At 37.8% G+C, this 20,312-nt stretch overlaps 1 protein-coding gene across 1 annotated transcript in view; it reads right to left on the bottom strand.

Annotated features, from left to right (window-relative positions):
- KIF13A (kinesin family member 13A) overlaps positions 1–20,312 on the bottom strand; it is a 122,321-nt gene that overhangs the window by 75,706 nt on the left and 26,303 nt on the right. The window contains exon 3 of the mRNA XM_026059514.1: positions 630–642. Within this exon, the coding sequence (XP_025915299.1) occupies positions 630–642 (13 nt within the window). The remainder of the gene's footprint in view (positions 1–629; positions 643–20,312) is intronic.

Here is a 20,312-nt window from a genome sequence, read left to right as displayed (position 1 = left end):
GCTGTTTTGTATGTGTTGACAAGTAGCAGCTTACACAGTTGTTTTACCTCATCATTTGCTACCAGCCTTGTACTGATTGTGCATTTCTCAGCATGGCTCCTTTGCTGTCCCAATACATGTAAAATACACATTTTCCTTCCTTTCCCCTGCATTACACACAATACAGGGAATCTTCTCTAGGAGATTTCTGGTGCACTGTAGCCACTTACACACAAATYATTAATTCTTGAAGGTCATCAATTACAAACGAGAACAGTTTGTTTTTTTACTAGATGTATTTTACCACCTTTTTAAAACAATATTATTTCTAAGCAGAATTATGTGCAATGATGTGTTTTACACACAATGCTTGCTTGCTCTTTCAAAGGTTTTTCTGAATGCATTAAAATCATGGCTTGTCCTGGTCTTAGCTTTAAAAAGTCACATGCCTTAAATCACGGCAGTTGGATTAAAATGRAGGCTTCTAGAATTATGAAGTCTTTAAGTTAGACGCATGAGAAATAGATTTTTTTTATGTGTTTTTCTTTATCAGAGCTGTATTTGTCACCCACTAATGGAACACTCCAGACACTTCTGCAGTGTTCAACATCTTTCAAGCATGTACAAACATAAGACGACAAAATACATACCTTAGGTGGTTTTCTAGATGACGGAAAAAGTCAGCAGTGATGGTGAAGAGAAGCACGAATACACCATCCACATAAAGAGAAGGCAGAAAAGAAAAAGAAATAGAAACAAGGTCAGTGTACTTCATTACTATACTTTTGAACCTTTTTTGTAAATCATAATGTATTTAAGAATTTAATCAAATTAGAAGATATTTATATAATACACTGCAGATTTTTAACAAATATCAGTAATTACTTCATTAGCCATATAGCCACACTTTAAAGAGAAAGGAAAAATGCAAGATTCCTTATAGCTATAATATCTAACAACACAGAGTTCCAGAAGGAAAACAAGCATCCATTTTCTTTACCACTGAACTCAAAACACACCCCATCTTTTGTGGCAAACTAATACTGAGCCTGCAAACCTGGTAGACCAATGTGCCTGAGTCCACTGACTTTAGTAGTCCTACGCATGCAAGACCAAGGGAAGCGTCAAACAACCACTGTTTTTCGTAGAGATTATAAAACTGTTAAGAAAAATAAACCCATAGTTTTCCCTAGCCAAAAGAGGCATAGGAAGCCACTCCAAAAACACTGTTCCCCTTCACATGCTGCTCCAACTAGTGCAGTCAGAAATAATAAAACAGAGACAAAAAAATAAATAAATAAACCAAAGACACCAGTTCAGAGTGCTTCACCTTCTCCTTAAACACTTTTATGTTTATGCTGGCAGCCATATGGCCACATGGTATATCAGATCAGTTCTGGTTTCTTTTTGGTAGGATTGGTTTTCAGTCAGACTGGTGAGCCGATCTGCCTCACCATGCAGCCTTGTGCTTGCTAATGACAACGCAAGAGAGGAGATGAAAACACAGTGCAGAATTAGATCATGAAAACTACAGCTTTATGCATATGTTTAAATTATGTACTGAAATAGGCCTTAAGCGATATATAGAAAACATTTGTGCTTGTTTTTCACATCAGGAAAAAGCATGTGAATGAAGAGAAAAACAGCCACAAGAAAGGGCTATAGACAAAATTGTACAAGCAGGGAACATGGTAAGGTTTAAAAAATAAGGATACAGATGAAGGGTTTCTACCTATTCACCCAACAGAGGACAGACACTCCACACAGTGTTCAAAGATACCTGGCTGCTAGTGTCTCTGTGCAGGAACACATAGGACCAAGCCCTGTTTTCATCCACAAGATCGCATATACTAAGTCCACAAATTCAGAGGAAAACAAATACTTTGAGCACTTTCCCTACCCCTTAGTACAGAGGCTCAGCAAAAAGAGCTAAAGAGAAGTAAATCCATAAATACATCTTAGACAATCTTTTCAGCCCGCGCTCAGCTGATACCTTAGATGCCACCTCTGTCTAAACCAGAAGTTATGTAGCTGCTGCGTGGTACTGGCATAATGCAAACACACTTTGCATCTGGGCAGAACCACATATTGCAGTCTTGCCATTTCACAAAGTTTGGCTACACAGGCTCAGTTCGCAGCTAGCTCMTGTCCAGGTGGCTCAGACCTTGTGCAGAACGCACTCTTTCCTAGCAGAAAAATACTGATTTCATCATTATGTGATGAAAGTCCGACATTATCAGCTTATCTAGCCAAAGTCCAGGCACCAACTCTAAATCCCCTAATCTTACCTAGAGGAGGAATTCCTATAGAAGGAAGTTATCAGAGGTTCCTCGTAAAGTTTTTTAACTTGTTTTTTTTAAAATATACACTCACATCCTGGGGGGACGGGACATAAAAATAACCCAAGAATTTGTCAGCCTTCCTAGGGAATTCCTGATGGACTGCTGAATAAAGCTCGACAGGTTCACCAGAATCTCTAAATAGCTGAAAAAAGCAAATGTTAGCAGAATGTTTACCATTCGTTTTTCTGAGCGTGTCAACATTTCTTAAGATATTTCCCTATGCAATGCAAGACATTACATTTCAAGAAATTTTCTCTCATTTTCCTCTGATGTCCATTTTAAAAATGGAGCAAACGTGACTTTTGAAATCGCTGGTGGACAATAGCACTTCCTAATGGAAAGCAAAATGTTTATTGCTCCCATTTCCTGGGTTTCAGAGCACGGTGAGCTGTCGCTTCCTCCTGCTCCAAACTCTCCTGCTAATAAGACCAAACCAGCAACTGCCTGGGAACACCTGCTACTCCCACCAGCAGCAGCTTCAACAGGGGCCTCTGGAATAAATTGTCTATCTTGGCTTACAGTATATATTTTTTCTTCATAGTTATTTGGAACTTCTGGCTAACCAACCATTGTAACCATTATTGTGGCAATAATTCACATAGAGTCAATCCAAAATACTTTCTTCAGTCAAAGGACGCAGACTGATACAAAACTGTTTACAGTCTAACTGAAATCACATCTGCAGCCGTCTAAAGATGCGTTATAAAACTTGCATTAACCTCAATCAATTTTCCCACATTAGGGCTTTTTTTTTTTTTTTTTTTAATCTAACAAAAATGTAAGTGCTTTATGGCTTCTCTTCTGCCCCAGAAACCAACGTCCTTAAGCTGCATATATAATTGAATTTGGCTCCATTTTTACTAGGCACTGACCATACAAATTTCATGATTCAATGTCTCAAGTCTAGGAGGAAAAACAGCAGATTGCAAAGCTACAGTAATTAGAATTTTTGCTTCCCAGACTTATTCGATGACTCATAATTGCCCAGCTGCCCATGGTGCCAATCGCAATGTGCAGACATACCTTTGGAGTCGTGACAAAATGCCCTCTAAAGCGAGCAGCTGGCACACTTCAGGAAATACCACAAAGTGACCTAACCTTGCAATGCACAAGAGTGGATTTTGGTTTAACCTGACAACAGGCAATATACACATTCAAATAGAAGACTGACTTTTCTGGCATGCCTAGAACTCAAAACCAAAATAAATACCACCAAAAGTCTTAAAAATATTTTCACAGATCAGAGAGGGGGGAAAGTGTGAATTGGGATGACTGCAAAGCCCATTGCACTCCTAAACTTCATCCTGCCTTTGTCCTTAGGCCATCATAACTTTAGCAAAATATCACTAGAATAATTTTTACAATATGCTGGAAAGTATGTCTACTGAGGCATTATTTTTCATAACAGTATTAAGACTCTCCTGTTCCTCTCAGCTAACACATGTTAAGTTCCCAGAATGCACAGCCATTTTCTCAAATTTTATTTCAAACAGAGGAAAGCAATTTCTAAAAAGCATTATGCTAGTGCAAAATATTTTTCCTGTTATCTCTTGCTAAAAACCTCATGATGCTCCTCACATTTGCCAAGAGCAGTAATCCACAAAACGTACATCAATTCTGCTRTATGCTAGTACCTGGATGAACAGAAGCCTTCTTGACTACATCCACATTTTCTCTTTATCATCTACCCACTGCTTGTGATAGCACACGAGATGAGTGCATTTTCCTGGTAGTTTAACAGCAGCAAAGATTTCCTTCTTAGAAACAAAAGGAAACTACCTATATTATTTCACAGTAGTGTCTTTCTTCTGCCGTGCAAAAGTTGGTATCAGCTGGCATTACATATTCTGACTAAAGAACCCTGTTCTGTGTAATAGGAAGCAATAAAAAACACGCTTGCCTAATCATATTCACAACTATACCAATGAGAAAACATTTTGTCCCATAGTGAGTATTGTGTCAGTATTCCCAAATGTCACTTTTACCAGAAAAACAATTGTTTTATACACCAAAAAATTGAAAGAATTGGGTAACGTTTTTCTCCCCACTATATATAATGCAATTTCAACTCCCCTCCCCCTCAAAATCTCATCTACAGTAGGAGTAAGGTACCTTTGAAAATGAGACAGTACATGTAAAACCAAGTAGTCCAAATGAGAGGAGACAGTGGAACACGGCACCTTTGAAAAACAGGACCTGGATTCTTCAGAATTACACCCACAGAGCCCACTTCATCTCCACTTCAACTCTGCTAAAAAGTCAAGTATGTCACAATCGTACTATAATTATTTTACATTTTAGAAAGTATTTTGTGGATTCTTTTCCTTTCTCAGAATTAGTGAATGACTAAGCAATCATAACCAGCTACACCAAGTAGCACACGTAGTATCTATAGCAGATGATGAATGAACCACATGGCTATGCTTGCTCTCCTAAACTGACTCCACCAAAAATCATCTAAGATGGTGAGTCTGAAATACCTTTTTGTTCTCGTCACATGTGCAACCACAGCAAATTCATGGTACTCAGTTTTCCCAAATATGTAATTAAGCAGTGAGTGTTTACACGTAGTGGCTACTCACTGATGTGTTCTTCAGGATCACTTGTCGAAAGAATCATTATAGGCAACTGCCAATATACTAGAAAAAGGGAGAAGGCCTTTAGTATTTTAATGTGAGCTGAAAAAAAAAAGTCTTCCTTCTTTCCTTCCTAAGCATAAAAAAGAGCAAGTTGAAAAGATTATCCTGACAGATAAATAAAATGTTTTAATATTTATTTTTTTAGTATGCATTGCATTTTCTCCCCTAATACATGATTTAACTTTAAGCTGTCCATGACAGCATTCGAYAGCTGTAGTCTCCGAAACTGTTTCTGTATTCCCCAGATGCAGTTTATTCCATTAAGAGTTCAGCAGTACTTGAAAATGAATGGCTTCTTTGTATGATTCTGCAGCTTGACTGTTCCCAGTTATGTCAAGTCAGAACAGGTTATCAAACTTGTTATGCCTTTATGTGTATGGGAAGATGTAGCTTTGCACTCCTCCTCTCTTTGATTCGGGCATAATTTCTTTTCTCACAATCTCTTCAGTATCTCTGAAATCTAATAGACTGGCTGTTTGAAACAAATAATGGTTTGGGGAGGGGTTATTTTGTTTTTGTTAAAGTCAGGCTGCCCTTATAGTTCAAGCTGAGAATATTCCATCAGCTATGCATGCTGCATCATCCAAAGGCACAGTGCAGGGGAACAAGCCAGTGATAGGACCCTCATAATACCTTTACTTCATGAAAATAACTGCGCTGCTTATCCAGGTGAACACAGGCTTCAGAGTGGCTGCAGCAGAGAGCAGGTATTCAGCACTCCTAACTTCAAACAACATAAATTATTTAGAGAGCAGAGATGAGGATGCTCCTATCCTTTGTAACAAGATCATACAGCTCCAAGACCCTTCACTGTTTCTTGCAGGCCTGCTACTTGCAGGCCTGACACCAAGCATCTTAAAATGCATGCCTATATATTGTTAATGAGTGCCATATTTCTTAACAAAAGCACACGTCTACAAAAGGACCAGTCTACCACAGTAACAGTTTCAGCTGATCATGTATTACAAACTACTAGCAGCATACAATTTTCTCCCAAAAGAATACAGAATAAGGACATTTGTTTGCCAGTCTTCCCCTTCCATTCTTTAAATGCAGATGACAAAAGAAAATGGCAGCTGCAATGCCCTGAAAGGGAACAGTGTCCCATCTTTGTGCTCGGCTGGGGTGCCTCTAGGAGAGCTGACTAATGATGAAGTCAGCATCGTAATTTGATACTAGGGTTCCTAGAACAATTAAATTATTTTACATACTGTATGAGCACACATACATATACACTTATGAAGTTACTCTATATTCCTGCATAAGATGGGACAGCACATGCCTTGTGTTAGTACAATCCTCCCACCCAACAAGTCTGTCTTATAGACAAAATAATCCTTTGAAGAATAGCACAAGACAAACATTTTAAAAAGTAAAGCAATTTGACCAACTGCCTGCATAATAAAGTATTAGCTGATCACAATCAGAAACACCAGCAAAAAAGATGCATACTTTAAAAATACGTTGCTCTCTCATGCTTTGTGTATCAAGAAGCTGTGCTACTCACTGCAAACCTACCACATGCCAAGAGATAAAGTCAGACACTGAAATCAGAATGACAACTACTGCAAAGCAAGTTAAACAGTGTAAGTGTTACAACAGCAGTGACTTCCATCAGAAAAAGGGAACCTGTCAGAACATGACCGAATATTTCACCATAATAGGATTTCGCTCCAAGAACTTAAATCCATTCACTACAGCAGTGATGAATTAGGAAAAAACACCCCATAGGTTATGAAACCAACACAAGTTCATTAAAATAAGTGGGAGGCAATATCCTGACACATAAAATGGAGTAGCAGAGAGTGATAACTGCCTTGGAACACCACTAGTCCATAACTTACCTCCCATACTAGCTCTATTTTAACTGCCAAAGGCACTATATTCCAATGCCAGCAACGTGTTGACGTGAAGTTCAAATAGTTCTGAACTTTTTACAGAAGACTTGGTGTTCATGTAAAAACAACTTCTAATGACAGCATGAAAAAGGGCCGATGTCTATCCTACAAGCAACAGCACGCTACTTTGCAAACAGTGATAGGTTCAGGAGAACTGTATTAACTAGCCACCCACATGCACAGAGCTTAACCCATTGCTTTGGCAGAAAGTTCATTAAGGAAAATTCTGCCCAGTTGCTCACTCTCCAACAGAAAATAAGCTTTTTCCAACAAAACAAACAAACAAATAGAAGGTATCTCACTTCAGTTAATTTGCCCAGTTTTCCTGAAAAAGCAAAGACTGACTAAATGAAATCATCATAATTCTGCTCTGTAAGAAAAGAGCTTCTCAGCTCTACTAACTTAATCCTGATTGCTGGAAACCCCCATCCAGAACCTATCATGTTAAATAATGTATTTTGCACAAGTCTTAAATCATACTCATTTAAAGCCTGTCCAAGACTCTAGTTATTCTACGAAAACCTCCTACACCTATCAGAAGTACAACAGAACCACAATCACATGCATATTAGACTTCAGCTTATTAAGTTTATCATCCAACTATTCTCACAACAAAATGGCAAAGGAATACAAATCTTTCTACCTAATGATTGCTGTTAATGGTAGTTATGCCAACAAGTAATCCTGACCCTTGGAAACAGATTCTTTTTTCCCCTTTTTCAATAAAATTGAGTGCCAAAGAATCTAAGGCAGGAGGGTTTTTTTAATAACTTAGCAGACTCAGCAGGATGATGAAAAGAGGGAAGGAAAAAAAATCAGAGATCAGAACAGAAAGTCTATTAACTTTTAAGGCTACTCTTTAATGAATGATTATTAGCTTGAATGTAATGCAACTTTTGTTTGGGCAAATATACTATATTTCTTTAAAGTATGTGGAAACATATCTTAGATGTGTTAATAAAGTGACTGCAGCACCCATAAGCACCCACTATCCTTATTCTGTTGCATTTATTAGGACTCAGGAGGAGAAAAACACCTCAAGTATTAACTGGCATTTCAACTCCATGTACAAACTCTGTCAAGACCATTAAACCCACACAACCAGTCACTTGGGTTAGCTACTGCCAGCTGACTATTACATACCTCTTAAATCTCCAGTGTCAATGGAATTCCCTTTCCACACCACAGTTTCTTAGAAATTCCTTCTCAAATGTTTCCTTTGATAACCATCAAAACACCAGACTCTAGTGAAGATAACCCTTTTGTATGCAGCACTCACAGCTACTTGAAAAATACACTGTTGTTTATCACTATACACAGTATTTATCACAAAACAGACCACCTTCAAAGGCAAGTGAAAAAAAATTGCTAAGCAACAGTAATACTTCACAGATTAAATTCCACTTTGTTAGTAATAGCCCTTTTAAAACTCAAGCATTATAATTTGCTATGAAGACATAAACAGCAACTAGCAGCTTGGTTGATTAAGATCAAGACAAGATCTCTACTTCCTGAAAAGGACTATGTGCTGCAAAGAACTAGATTGCAGGCATTAGCTGAGTAACTGCATCTGAACCTTGGCTGTAACACTTGATTTTCCTTAGCAAATGAAAAAAATCACTACCTTTGTTGGGAGGTAAGCATATATATCCTTAGTCAAATATGACAAGGATATAATTGAGAAGCTTCTGAAGATAGGCGTGCAACCATGACCGTTTGTTCAGACTGGCCAATGGACGAGAATCCCAAAGTTTCCCTGTCACACTCCATGACCATATCAGAAAAAAATCATCATTCAGATTTCATCTAATTTATGTTACTAATAAGATTTCAAGAGACACCTTAATTGGGCATGACACTACAGCCTTTTGCATAGCTTTCACATGTTAGCAATCTTTAAATGTAACTGTAGTATGAAAAAAAAGGATCTTTGAGACTTGCAGGAAAATCCGCAAATTACCATTTTCATTATATACTAGCAGTCTTTTTCAGTATAATGAATATTAAAAGAACTGATCAGAAAAAAATACTGCTCAATTAGTATATGATATTTAAAATTTCCAATTTCGATGATGGTAAGCATTAGCATAACAATTTCCATCATTTCACTAGAAAGAATTTTACAGAAGAAAAAGTTTGTCAGCAGGCTGTAACACCAGCTGTTTTTGGCTATTTTGACATTACATTGTTTGGTTTAACAGACAGTGTGAACAACTGCTACCGTTTGCCAGAAAGTAGACACTACACAGAGAAATAACAACGTGATTCATGGGACAAAAAAAAGTTTAGTGTGGAAGAATACAACAAGAATGTAAACTCAAACCAACTCTACATAGATAGACAAACTGAATAAGGTCTTCTAGAGTTGTTGTAGTACCAACAGCTAACTTAATCCATGGAGGTATTATAAGAGGAATAAAAGTATCAGTCTTGTTTAATCAGTCTTGTTAAAAGTCTTGTTTAGTACACACACACACACACGTGTACTTTTATTCAGTGTTCTCTTTAAAGCTTAGGCAGTATTTGTTCTAGTAACAAAGCATGTGATGAAATGAATTATAAGTTACCCAAAGGCTAGAAAAAGTCTTTGCAGTATGTGCTCCAAGCTCATCAGGTAACAAAACCAGAACAATTATCATGACAGCTAGTAATCTTCACAAGAGAAGACAACAAGCACTAGATTTTTTAACACAGCAAAGAAAGGCACAACCTGAACCCATCTAAAGAATATGAAAATAGATCATTTCCAGTAGAGAAAAAGTGGCAGTGGGAACGTAACCTATGGATTTTCCGTCTCCTGAGTCTTCAGACAGAATTTAGATGCCTTTCTGGTAGATACCAGACAGTCGGAAGTTACTGGGCTCAGTGTTTTGTTACAGAATGCAACCTAATACTCTACAGAACAGAGAAGGTCGGACCAAAAAGTTTAACAGGTCCCCTGGTGAACTGTGAATTTGTGAAAATTTGTATAAGTGTTATGTTAATTTGAGTCACAAATATTTCCTTTTTACAGCAAAGCTTGCAGTCAAGACCTCTCAAGCAGGCATTATATTATGTATGTAATAACATGTACTTGATAGTAAATGACAATCACCTCACTTGCAAGCTGTATGATTAAGACGTAAGCAACAGGAATGACTGACACTCCAGACTTCTAAGCAACTGTCATAACTAACACTTCTATCCTTCTTATCTGTGGAAAAACAAAATAGAAGCCCTAAACACTTCACTTCCCTGGATTGAAAAATGAAATACATACTGCTGAGGTACAGCAAATAAGCAGCATTTAGACCCATAACAATGATAAGATAGAGTATAATACCTCTGCAGGGCTAAAAAACAAGGATCATTTTGTGACTGGAAAAAAAAACAAAAAGCAAAAAAATAAATATCCTATTCAATGATATAACCTTAACAGATTGCAGACTAAAAAATCCAAATAATATTTGCACCTAACATTAAACAAGTTCTTTTTCTAGACTCAGTTGAATCCTGAATGGTTTAATTCATATTCTAAATGAAGCCTGGCTTCAAATGCTGAAGAATAATAGAATCAAGAAAAAAAATTAAAATCAAATTTTTAAAGATATTAAGGTGTAGAGCAATAGCATGAGCACTAGTAATAGAGATGATTTGCAAAATTTGTGATTCAGGAATTTGTAACCATTACAATCACCCAAATTTATAGATGATTTAAAGCCTTTATAAAATAGTCAATAAAAAAAAATCTCTAAAAATAGTCAATTAAAACCATCTCAAAAACTTTTATATGGTGTATTCCATATACCAACCCAAATATATTAGTTTCATAGAAAGAAGTTTACAACATGAAATATAAAGGTTGCAGCCGATCCCAGCAACATTCAAAAGGGTTTCAAAATAAGGGGAAGGGAGGTTTTATGTAATTTTTCAAGGGAGGTTTTATATAATTTTTTTCACTTCTTTAATAAGATACAGTCAGTTGGTTGTGAAGACTATTATCTTTTGTGCCCATCAAGCAATGTCATCAGACAAGAATGGGCATCTAGGTTTCACCTGTTGATTTTCAGTGAAGCTTGGACTGTACTTTAAAATCAGAATCACAATTTTTCGTTTGCTTTGGCAGATAAAGGAGTTTAAATTTAGTCTCTATTTTCTGTAGTTCTAGGTAGGAGGTCACAGTCATTACTAGGAAAGTGATGGTTCTGTACAGCTCCAGTGCAAACGAAATGCTTGAAGATGACAGACTCAGAAATAAAAAAAACAGTAAGAGCCAGAAAGCAAAACACAGGTTTGTATGTGGAGGTCAAAAGGATCACACAAAGGTTAAAAATGGATAAAAAGCTGATTTATTGCTGACTTTACCAGAGACACTGCCTATACAGTTAAGGGAACACAGATAGGCTTTGAAGTGCCCTACAGTGGAGAACAAGTCCCCAGCTAAGTGCCAACAATTGCAATGTGCCACTCAGACTCAACAGGGGTGTAACAATCTATAATATTTGCTTTGCTCCACAGGACTTCATTCTGACAGTGCACAGAAACCAGGTGGCCTCTGTCTCACATGACTTGCAGTTAATTTGAAAACAACAATGCTTAAGTGTAATGTAACTAAAAAGTAAAATTCCACATAAAATGCTACAAGCAATTCCCATAACTAATATAAGAAATGTTGTTCTCTAAAGAGTAAACACGGACACATGAATTGCATTACAATTACAAGCCTAATTAGAACGAAGTTTTAGTAAACTTCACGAGGAAACAGAAGTCATCTCAGATTTTTTAGATACTGAAGCTTTTCTAGAGAATCTAAAAATAGGTCACAACGTTATGGTCCACAAGTCATTAAAACAATCAAAGAATTACCTTGAAAAAAAGTTTAAAAACTGAAATTGATTTTCAGTATTTACTCAAAAGACAAAAAATGAGTTATAGCTGAACAGCTAAAATCAAGTCTGCCTACATATCAACTTAACTGATTAAATAAAGCAATAAAACAATTCAACTGCTTAAATAAAGCAGTAATACAGCAAGGCTGTCTGGATCATACTATTTATGACTGTCACAGGTAACTGTACCATAAAAATCTCTTAAAATTGTTCAGACTCCATCTCAAAGTCAGTTGTGTTGTTCTGCTGCATGGAAGGTTATTCACTCTACCACTGTCCAGAAACTTTTACTGATTTCTGATCATGAAGAAATTTAATCTTACTTATTTGTTCTTGTATCAACACTGTCCTGTAATTCAATGGTTCCATTTTTTCCCTACTCACTCGGCTTTCTATATATGCTCTCTTGTGTTATGCTTCCTTCCTATCTCTTTAAGTCCCCTCTTGAGTAGGTTCTGCAGCCCTCTAATCATCTTAAAAACTTTATGCATCAGCTGGGATTCATGTCTTAAACATACAGACTCTGCAACGTAGGGAATTCTCCCAAAATGGTTCTACCAAGTGTCTTTTAGAATGGCATTGTTTCTTTCTTGTGTTTATATTACATTGCTTATGAAATAATATTTGCATTTGAACAGTTTGGAAGATAACCACATTCTCAGAAACAACAATATTACTACATATAAAGCATAACTCTCCTTGGCCTTTATTATATTTCTATGGTGCTTTTGAGGAACCATTACCTAGGTTTTCCATGGATTGCAAAGTGATGAATTATGACAAACTTTAGTTTGCATTAGATATCAGAAAGAAAGAGAAAGGCATGAATAACAGAAATCACTTAATTTTTAAAGCCACAGACAACTAGCCAACAAATTCCTTCCGAGAACGTGTCACAAACAGAAAGTCTCTTTACAAAGAAGCTTAAGAATTTTGCAGAACTAGCAATTCCCTTCCAAAGGAAGTAGAGAATTATGCATGAGACACTTTGCTAAACTATCCACCTAATACAATTCATGCAGAAATTGCCAAAAAGCATTTTAGAAAACATTTAAAGAGTGACTTAAAAACACTGTCAATACTTTTGCAAGGCATTGTTTTTAAAAAGAAATTAATTTTGCTGATAAATTAATTGCAGACCCCCTTGACCAGCTTTCTTCAGTTATCTGAAATGATTAAGCCATTACTAACACAGCATTAAGCACTTTTTCATAAGAAAAAGTTGCAGATTAAAAAAAGCGAGCAATTTGAAAAAGTGATACAAAAGTGCAAGTCCAAAATGACAGTACTGAGATGTGAAATATAGCAAACATATCCTTCTATCTTAGGTATCCTTCTATCTTTAGGTCTGTAAAATTACATCTAAAGCTTAGGAACATGAAGAAACTTTCAGTATTTTTCTATGTTTTAAAGAAACTGTTGACATCACCCAATTCAAAAGCTGCATCCAAGAAATAAGGAAAAAAGCAAGGCCAGAGACAGTATTTCCTGTTCATCATCTAAAGAGCTGAAAATATTTGCTTTATCCTCAGCTCTCTTCTCAATAGGTTACAATGGAAAATTTTACAGGCATCTTAGCTTTTCTGTCTCACATTCTAAATCCTGAGGATCCAGCTACCACATAAAAGCTTCTCTCAAATACACACACAGTTTTCCATCTCCATTACAAGACTACAAACTGAGCGACTATGTTGCGGGATATGCAATTCTGTTTCCAGTTCATTACTGTTACCTGCCACAAACACACATGTTCTCTGCATGTCATATTAAACATACTTGTACCTACTCCTCTGCAACAACTTCAGCTAATTAGTCAACAGGAAAGCAAAAAAGTAATTATTTCATATTTAATTAAAATACAAACCTCTTCCTTTTAGGCAGTGAAAACTGCTCCTAATAGATACAGCTGAGGCTCAAAAGCTCAATATAACATTTCCTTCAGTTAAGGTAAACTTGACACATAGAAATTGCATGAAAATTTAATGTCATGCTAAGTCAAAAAAGTTAACAGGACAAGATAATGTTTCATAAAAATAGTAAAATTTAAATAGAAACACAGGCTTTTCCAAATTGCACTTTCTTAGACTAATCTGTATCAAGATATTTAGAGTAAGCACTTCAGTTACTATGAATCACAGAATCGCACAGAATCACAGAATGACTGAGGTTGGAAGGGACCTCTGGAGATCATCTAGTCCAACCCCCCTGCTCAAGCAGGGTCACCTAGAGCACGTTGACCAGGATCGCGTCCAGGCAGGTTTTGAATATCTCCAGAGAAGGAGACTCCACAACCTCTCTGGGCAACCTGTTCCAGTGCTCTGTCACCTCACAGTGAAAAAGTTTTTCCTCATGTTCAGATGGAACTGCCTGTGTTTCAGTTTGTGCCCGTTGCCTCACGTCCTGTCGCTCGGCACCACTGAAAAGAGTCTGGCTCCATCCTCTTGACACCCTCCCTTCAGATGCTTGTACACGTTGATAAGATCTCCTCTCAGCCTTCTCTTCTCCAGGCTAAACAGGCCCAGCTCTCTCAGTCTTTCCTCATAAGAGAGATGCTCCAGTCCCCTAATCATCTTTGTAGCCCTTCGCTGGACTTGCTCCAGTAGTGCCACATCCCTCTTGTACTGGGGAGCCCAGAACTGGACGCAGTACTCCAGATGTGGCCTCACCAGGGCTGAGTAGAGGGGGAGAATCACCTCCCTCGACCTGCTGGCAACACTCTTCCTGATGCAGCCCAGGACACCATTGGCCTTCTTGGCCACAAGGGCACATTGCTGCCTCATGCTTAACTTGGTGTCCACCAGCACTCCCAGGTCCTTCTCCGCAGAGCTGCTTTCCAGCAGGTCAACCCCCAACCTGTACTGCTGCATGGGGTTATTCCTCCCCAGGTGCASRACCCTGCACTTCCCTTTGTTGAACTTCATGAGGTTCCTCTCCGCCCACCTCTCCAGCCTGTCCAAGTCTCTCTGAATGGCAGCACAGCCCTCTGGYRTATCRGCCACTCCTCCCAGTTTYGTATCGTCAGCAAACTTGCTGAGGGTGCACTCTGTCCCTTCATCCAGGTCACTGATGAAGAAGCTGAACATTCTGGACCCAGGACTGACCCCTGGGGGACACCGCTAGCTACAGGCCTCCAGCTAGACTCTGCGCTGCTGATCACAACCCTCTGAGCTCTGCCATTCAGCCAGTTCTCAGTCCATGTCACTGTCCACTCATCCAGCCCACACTTCCTGAGCTTACCTATGAGGATGCTATGGGAGACAGTGTCAAAAGCCTTGCTGAAGTCAAGGGAGACAACATCCACTGCTCTCCCCTCATCTACCCAGCCAGTCWTTCCATCATGAGCACAGTAACTCCTGAGCTGTTACAAATCTCATTTTTGTACAGAGCACTACAGCAAACATCAAGAGTTTTATAAATACTCTCGCATTCAAATACTTCTCTGGAAGATATCACTGCATACATCAATCAAATGCAACTCCAGTTTGTCAAACAAAAAAAAACCCAACAACAACAAAAAAATTCATACCATTCCTCCTTTAGGGCAAGGATAAGCCTCCTTTACATGCTGAAATGTCATCAAATTCTCTTCTGACTGTTCAGTGGGTATCCCCCCCACACACACACATACACACACCCTCTTTTAAAATGAATTCATTCTTCATTTCAAGCATAGCAAATACATTCTTCAGGGTTTGGGGKTTTTTTTTKGGGGGGGGAAGGGGAAGAATAGGAGGGGAAGTGGAAGATCCCTCTCCCCCCCCTTACAGAATAAAATGACCGGAGTGCTTACCTATTTATAATTGCAATTTTTTGATACCCAGTGTGCAGATATCTATCCCTTCAAGGTTTTACATCACAGGATCGAATTGGAGCAGTGTGCCGGTGAACAAAGGTCTGTATGCCTACAACTGAAAGTGTAAAGGGCCACAGCTACAACAAGCCCTCAGCCAAAACCTTGCAACAAGACTCCACAGCAGCAGGACTGTGCATAAACATTCTCCATATGCATAGTTAGCACCTTTTCTATTCCGCATGTGGGCAACTGCAGAGGATTAACAAGCAGTACTTTCTTTTTGTTAACATATGAGATATGCAAAGAGCAACCAGAAAATAGTCTCTTCAAAGTCTGTATGAACAGTCTTCACTCCTTGCATCATTGTAAATTAAGCTGGTGAAATAATACTAGAGAAGAAAACTGAAGGTTAGTAAATATCCAGGATACAAAATTCAGGCACGAGGACTTTACAGGAAACTCTTGCATTAGTCAACGAACCAAAGTACAACATCCTAAAGTAGAAAGTAAGCAACTCAAATCATTTTAGAAAGGAGGGAGAAAATGACAGGAGAAGTAGAAAAGAGACAGAAAAGGTCAGTAAAGCTGCTGGTCCTATACCACAAAAAGAATTTGTTTTTCACCTTGTTGCCTCAACATATTTTACTACATCTTCGCATAATCAACCTGGCAGGAGAAGCATACCATTTATTTTCTGCTCCTCCTTTCCTGCTCTCCTCAAAGGATTTTTTTTTTAGTTGCTGTGCTAAAGAGTTGGAGGTAAACTAAGCTAATAAACTAAAGAATACTTCTTAAAAATTGCTGATGTATTGTCAATATTTATTTTAGTCTGGATTTTACACAGGCTCTCACTAACCTAGCTCAAAACCATTTGTGCCTTGGAAGTTTTTGGTTGTCTTCCACTGTACTAGGGTGACCTCACATACAAACCACGATACTTACATTTCATTTTTTTGGCTATTCCCTGATTATTTTTCAATGGGTACTTTTTAGACTCTGCTTTAACTTCCATTTGTTTTAATATTTGTTGCAGTGATATGATAATGAAGTATCATACAAACAATTCATTACAATCACCTAATTCTCTCAAAAATGTGAAGACAAAATTTACTACATTGGTAGAGGAAATACATCCTCAGTCTGCATGCCAAGCTTCATATGAGGCACTAGGTACACTGCTTGGAAATAGAACTGCATAATGGAACTGCTGAGAGACTCTTTGCTATAGCATCACTGGCACTATAAATAACTAAGATTACAAATGATATCATCATGTGAGCATTCCAGGCCAGCCTATAAATAGCAATTCAGAAAGAACCAGCCACTCTCACGACGACTCTCACAACATCACATATTTGCTAAAGATACCAATTTATATATGTTCACTAAGAGCACGAGAGAAAAAAGTTGTGCTGTCTGAATTTTGTAGATTAAATAGCTATTTACATAACCCCTCATTTATTAAATTGCTGATAATTCACAAAACTGCCACGATGATTTCAGATCCAACACAAATGAACACTGCATATGAGCGTGTTAATACTTGGCATTTGCTGGAATATACATATTTGCAATACTTTCCTTGAAAATGAAGTCCTACTCAAGAGCTTCTTCAGAAAGAGCATACTAATATGACTAAGTGGCTGTCTTTGTATTGTRATCAGAATTTTGATTTAAAAACTTAGGATTTCAGCAACAAAAGCAATGGGACACACATGACTATGCAAGGATTCTTAGAGATAAGATGCTCATCTACACCTACCTGCACAGATTTTAAAAACGTGCTTTCACAGAAGAAGATTGCTTTGTATAAGAATATATACTATTTTGATATTGTTAATTATTTTTCCAGAAGCAACAACTGAACAACACAGTTCCATATTAACAGTAACAACACGTACTTGTACAATAAAGGGAGTGGACACATTCCTTGGTAACAGATCAGTGGTATATGAGGCCTCAGAAACAATCAGAACTTCCTGAGAGATAATGGAAAAGATAATTCATGCATTACTCAGGAGGGGCTTATTCATCTTGCTTTGCCACAAAAGGGAGACAATAGACACTGTCGGGGAAGAAAATGACAACAAATCCCTTGTAAATACTAATGAGCCCAAAGTTTATCAATGGCTGCAAATGTCAGATTTTTAACAAATTATTGTATGGATCTAGCCAAAGAAAAAACTACTACTGTGTCTCTGCAGCATGCCTCACCCTACCTACCTCTATACTCCAGCCACTTCTGTTCCACTATTCCACAAGTCAACTAGTTTATTCATTCCTTAACAGCACTACAATAAACCAGCAACTATAAAAAAGTAAGTTGAATAAAAGAGGGAAAAAGGATGGATTTAGTCATGTGTCCCAAACTCATTTTCTTTATTTGTGATGGAGCCTATCAAGCTGCTCCTGGGAATAACATGACTGAACTCACTTCTCCTCACATATCTGTCCCTCAGCTTTGACACTGATCTTTAAAGTCTTCCTGGAAAAGCATTTGCCAAGTTTTTTCAAACTTTTACAAGTCTGTTACTGATTTCATCTCTGCACAGAAGCAGGAGTAGCAAGGAGACTCTGGCTGATGACACGGATGAATTCACATCCTCCAGTGCCCTGGGCGAGCAGCAGGCAACCCTCTTCGCTGTAACACCCAGAAGAGGGACAAGCTACCACGGCTCAGAACTAGTTCTGGAGAGATTCTCAGCAAAGAAGCAACACATCAGCAGCAGCGCAAGGCACCAGTACAGAAACCAGTGAGTGACTCACATCCCTAGCTTAAGACAAGTGAGATGGTCAGGGTTAATAAGGTGGATATCCAGCCAGCAACATGCATACACCGTCTTGCCATGGAGTGGTAGGACCCCCACAGATATTGATTTTGCCATATTTTCCTGCCTCTTTCATCTCCAAGCAAGCATCACTGATCTGACTTCCAGCCACACAGATTTTGGAATGTGGCCTGAAAGGATGGAGAGATTTGCTATTAGTAAACCAGAAACTGGGTAACCTTCAGCAAGCAGCTTCTAAAGAGTTATGGGAAAGAAAACAGGGGGACAGTGTTAGGAAACCATAACTCTGTATTTAACTTTTTAGTCATAAATAAGTTACCATACAGTGTTAAAGATTTAAACTTCTACCACACAATCTCACTATTAAATGTGAACTGAGAAAAACAAGTAAGTAACCATACAAGACACAGAAAACCCTTTAGATCAGTAATGATGTCTAGCCACTGCCAAATAGTTTTTCAGCATCCCGGAATATTTTTATAACCTTCTATTTAACTGCAGTTATGAATCTGTTTCAGAGACTCAAATATTATGTAGACATTAGAGATAAATGGAAAGCAATTCCTGGTGTAATTGAAAACTAGGGTATTCTCTGTGTTTGAAACTAATTAGGTCTCTGTGAGGGAGGAAGATATTAGCATAAATACTAATCAGTTCTTTTTTGACAGATCCATGAACAGCTTTTAATACAGTTCTAAAACATCTATCCTTGCAACTGTATCAGTTGACTACAGATTCTATTTAAAACAAGTAATAGCAATTTCAAATCATAGATTTTATTCTTAACTAGCAGGAAAGAAACTGTGCACTGTTACCTTAAAGAGCTCTGAAATATAGAAAATGTATACATGAGAGAGTTTCAGTTTCCAAGTTACATGTTTAATCAGGAATGTGAGCTTTTGTTCTATTTTTTTTCCCTTCATTTAATCATAATGAAGTCACTTGTGACATTACAGCAGTTTCCAGAGCAACAGTCAGATGCAGGAGCAGAAGATAAGGGCATGTGCAGGAGAGCTTCATCACCCACTAGTGATCTTGCTGGAGAATTCAGGAGAAATCTGTTAGGGCAGCAAACCAACTGGATCTTTCTTCTTCCATAGGAGAGGATAGAGAGTTTCATATAATGGGGTCAGATTTTAAAGTGAGATTAAAAAATACAAGGTGAGAAATTTCTATTTTTTCCAAATATCTGAAAAGGATTTATAGATCACCTAGTCTGTTCCATAAGTAAAACATATCATACTAGGTATAAAAATAAAGCAGGAAAAGCTACCATAACACAGCACTTACAGTTACAATAACATGAATGTTAATCCAATGCCTAGTTAGATTCATCATCCTTCATATTTTATTACTAGATTTCAAAAGAACTTAAAAAACTAATGAATTTATGGATCCAGAGCAGAAAGGATAAGGCCTAAGTAATAAGCCCAGAGAAAATAAGGTGTGTATACAAACAAGAGACTGTCTGGAAATGTGAGAAACACAAAGGACTGTGCATTCAAAGGCAGGCACTTAAGCATGAGAAATGCAGCCATAGTTCATCCAGACTTATACTTAGTCCCATATCAAAAGACAAAGCACCTTTAGGGGTAACACGAAGTGTCTGCAATTTTTCAAAACAGAGAATTTGAAATGTCACAGGTTAACTGGCTCATGTTTCTGTTCTAGGGCATGTCAAGTATATATACCACACATTAATGATTAACCCACAGCACACACAACACAGACTGCACAGTCAGCTTGGCTTAAATATGAGAGGCACAGGAAAAGAGCCTTAAAGAAAGCTCTTCTCTTTCTTAAACTGTAGTAATACCTCATGGATAATTAAAATGTTTCCAGAAGATTTTTCTCAGAAAAACAGTGATAGAAAAATGCTGTAACGATCTCCAGCAAAGCACCCTCCCTCCTCCTAGAAAAACAGCCCCAAACAAGCATTTGAAAGAACCACTATCAGTAAAAGCAATTGTTTCCTTATTGGCATCATCTAACTATTGGCATGAA

The sequence above is a fragment of the Apteryx rowi genome, unplaced genomic scaffold (genome assembly GCF_003343035.1).
Source record: "Apteryx rowi isolate R43461 unplaced genomic scaffold, aptRow1 scaffold_159, whole genome shotgun sequence".
In the NCBI taxonomy this organism is placed as follows: Eukaryota; Metazoa; Chordata; class Aves; order Apterygiformes; family Apterygidae; genus Apteryx; species Apteryx rowi.
Note: the sequence above shows the minus strand (reverse complement) of the source record. Positions and strands in the feature narration are given on the sequence as shown.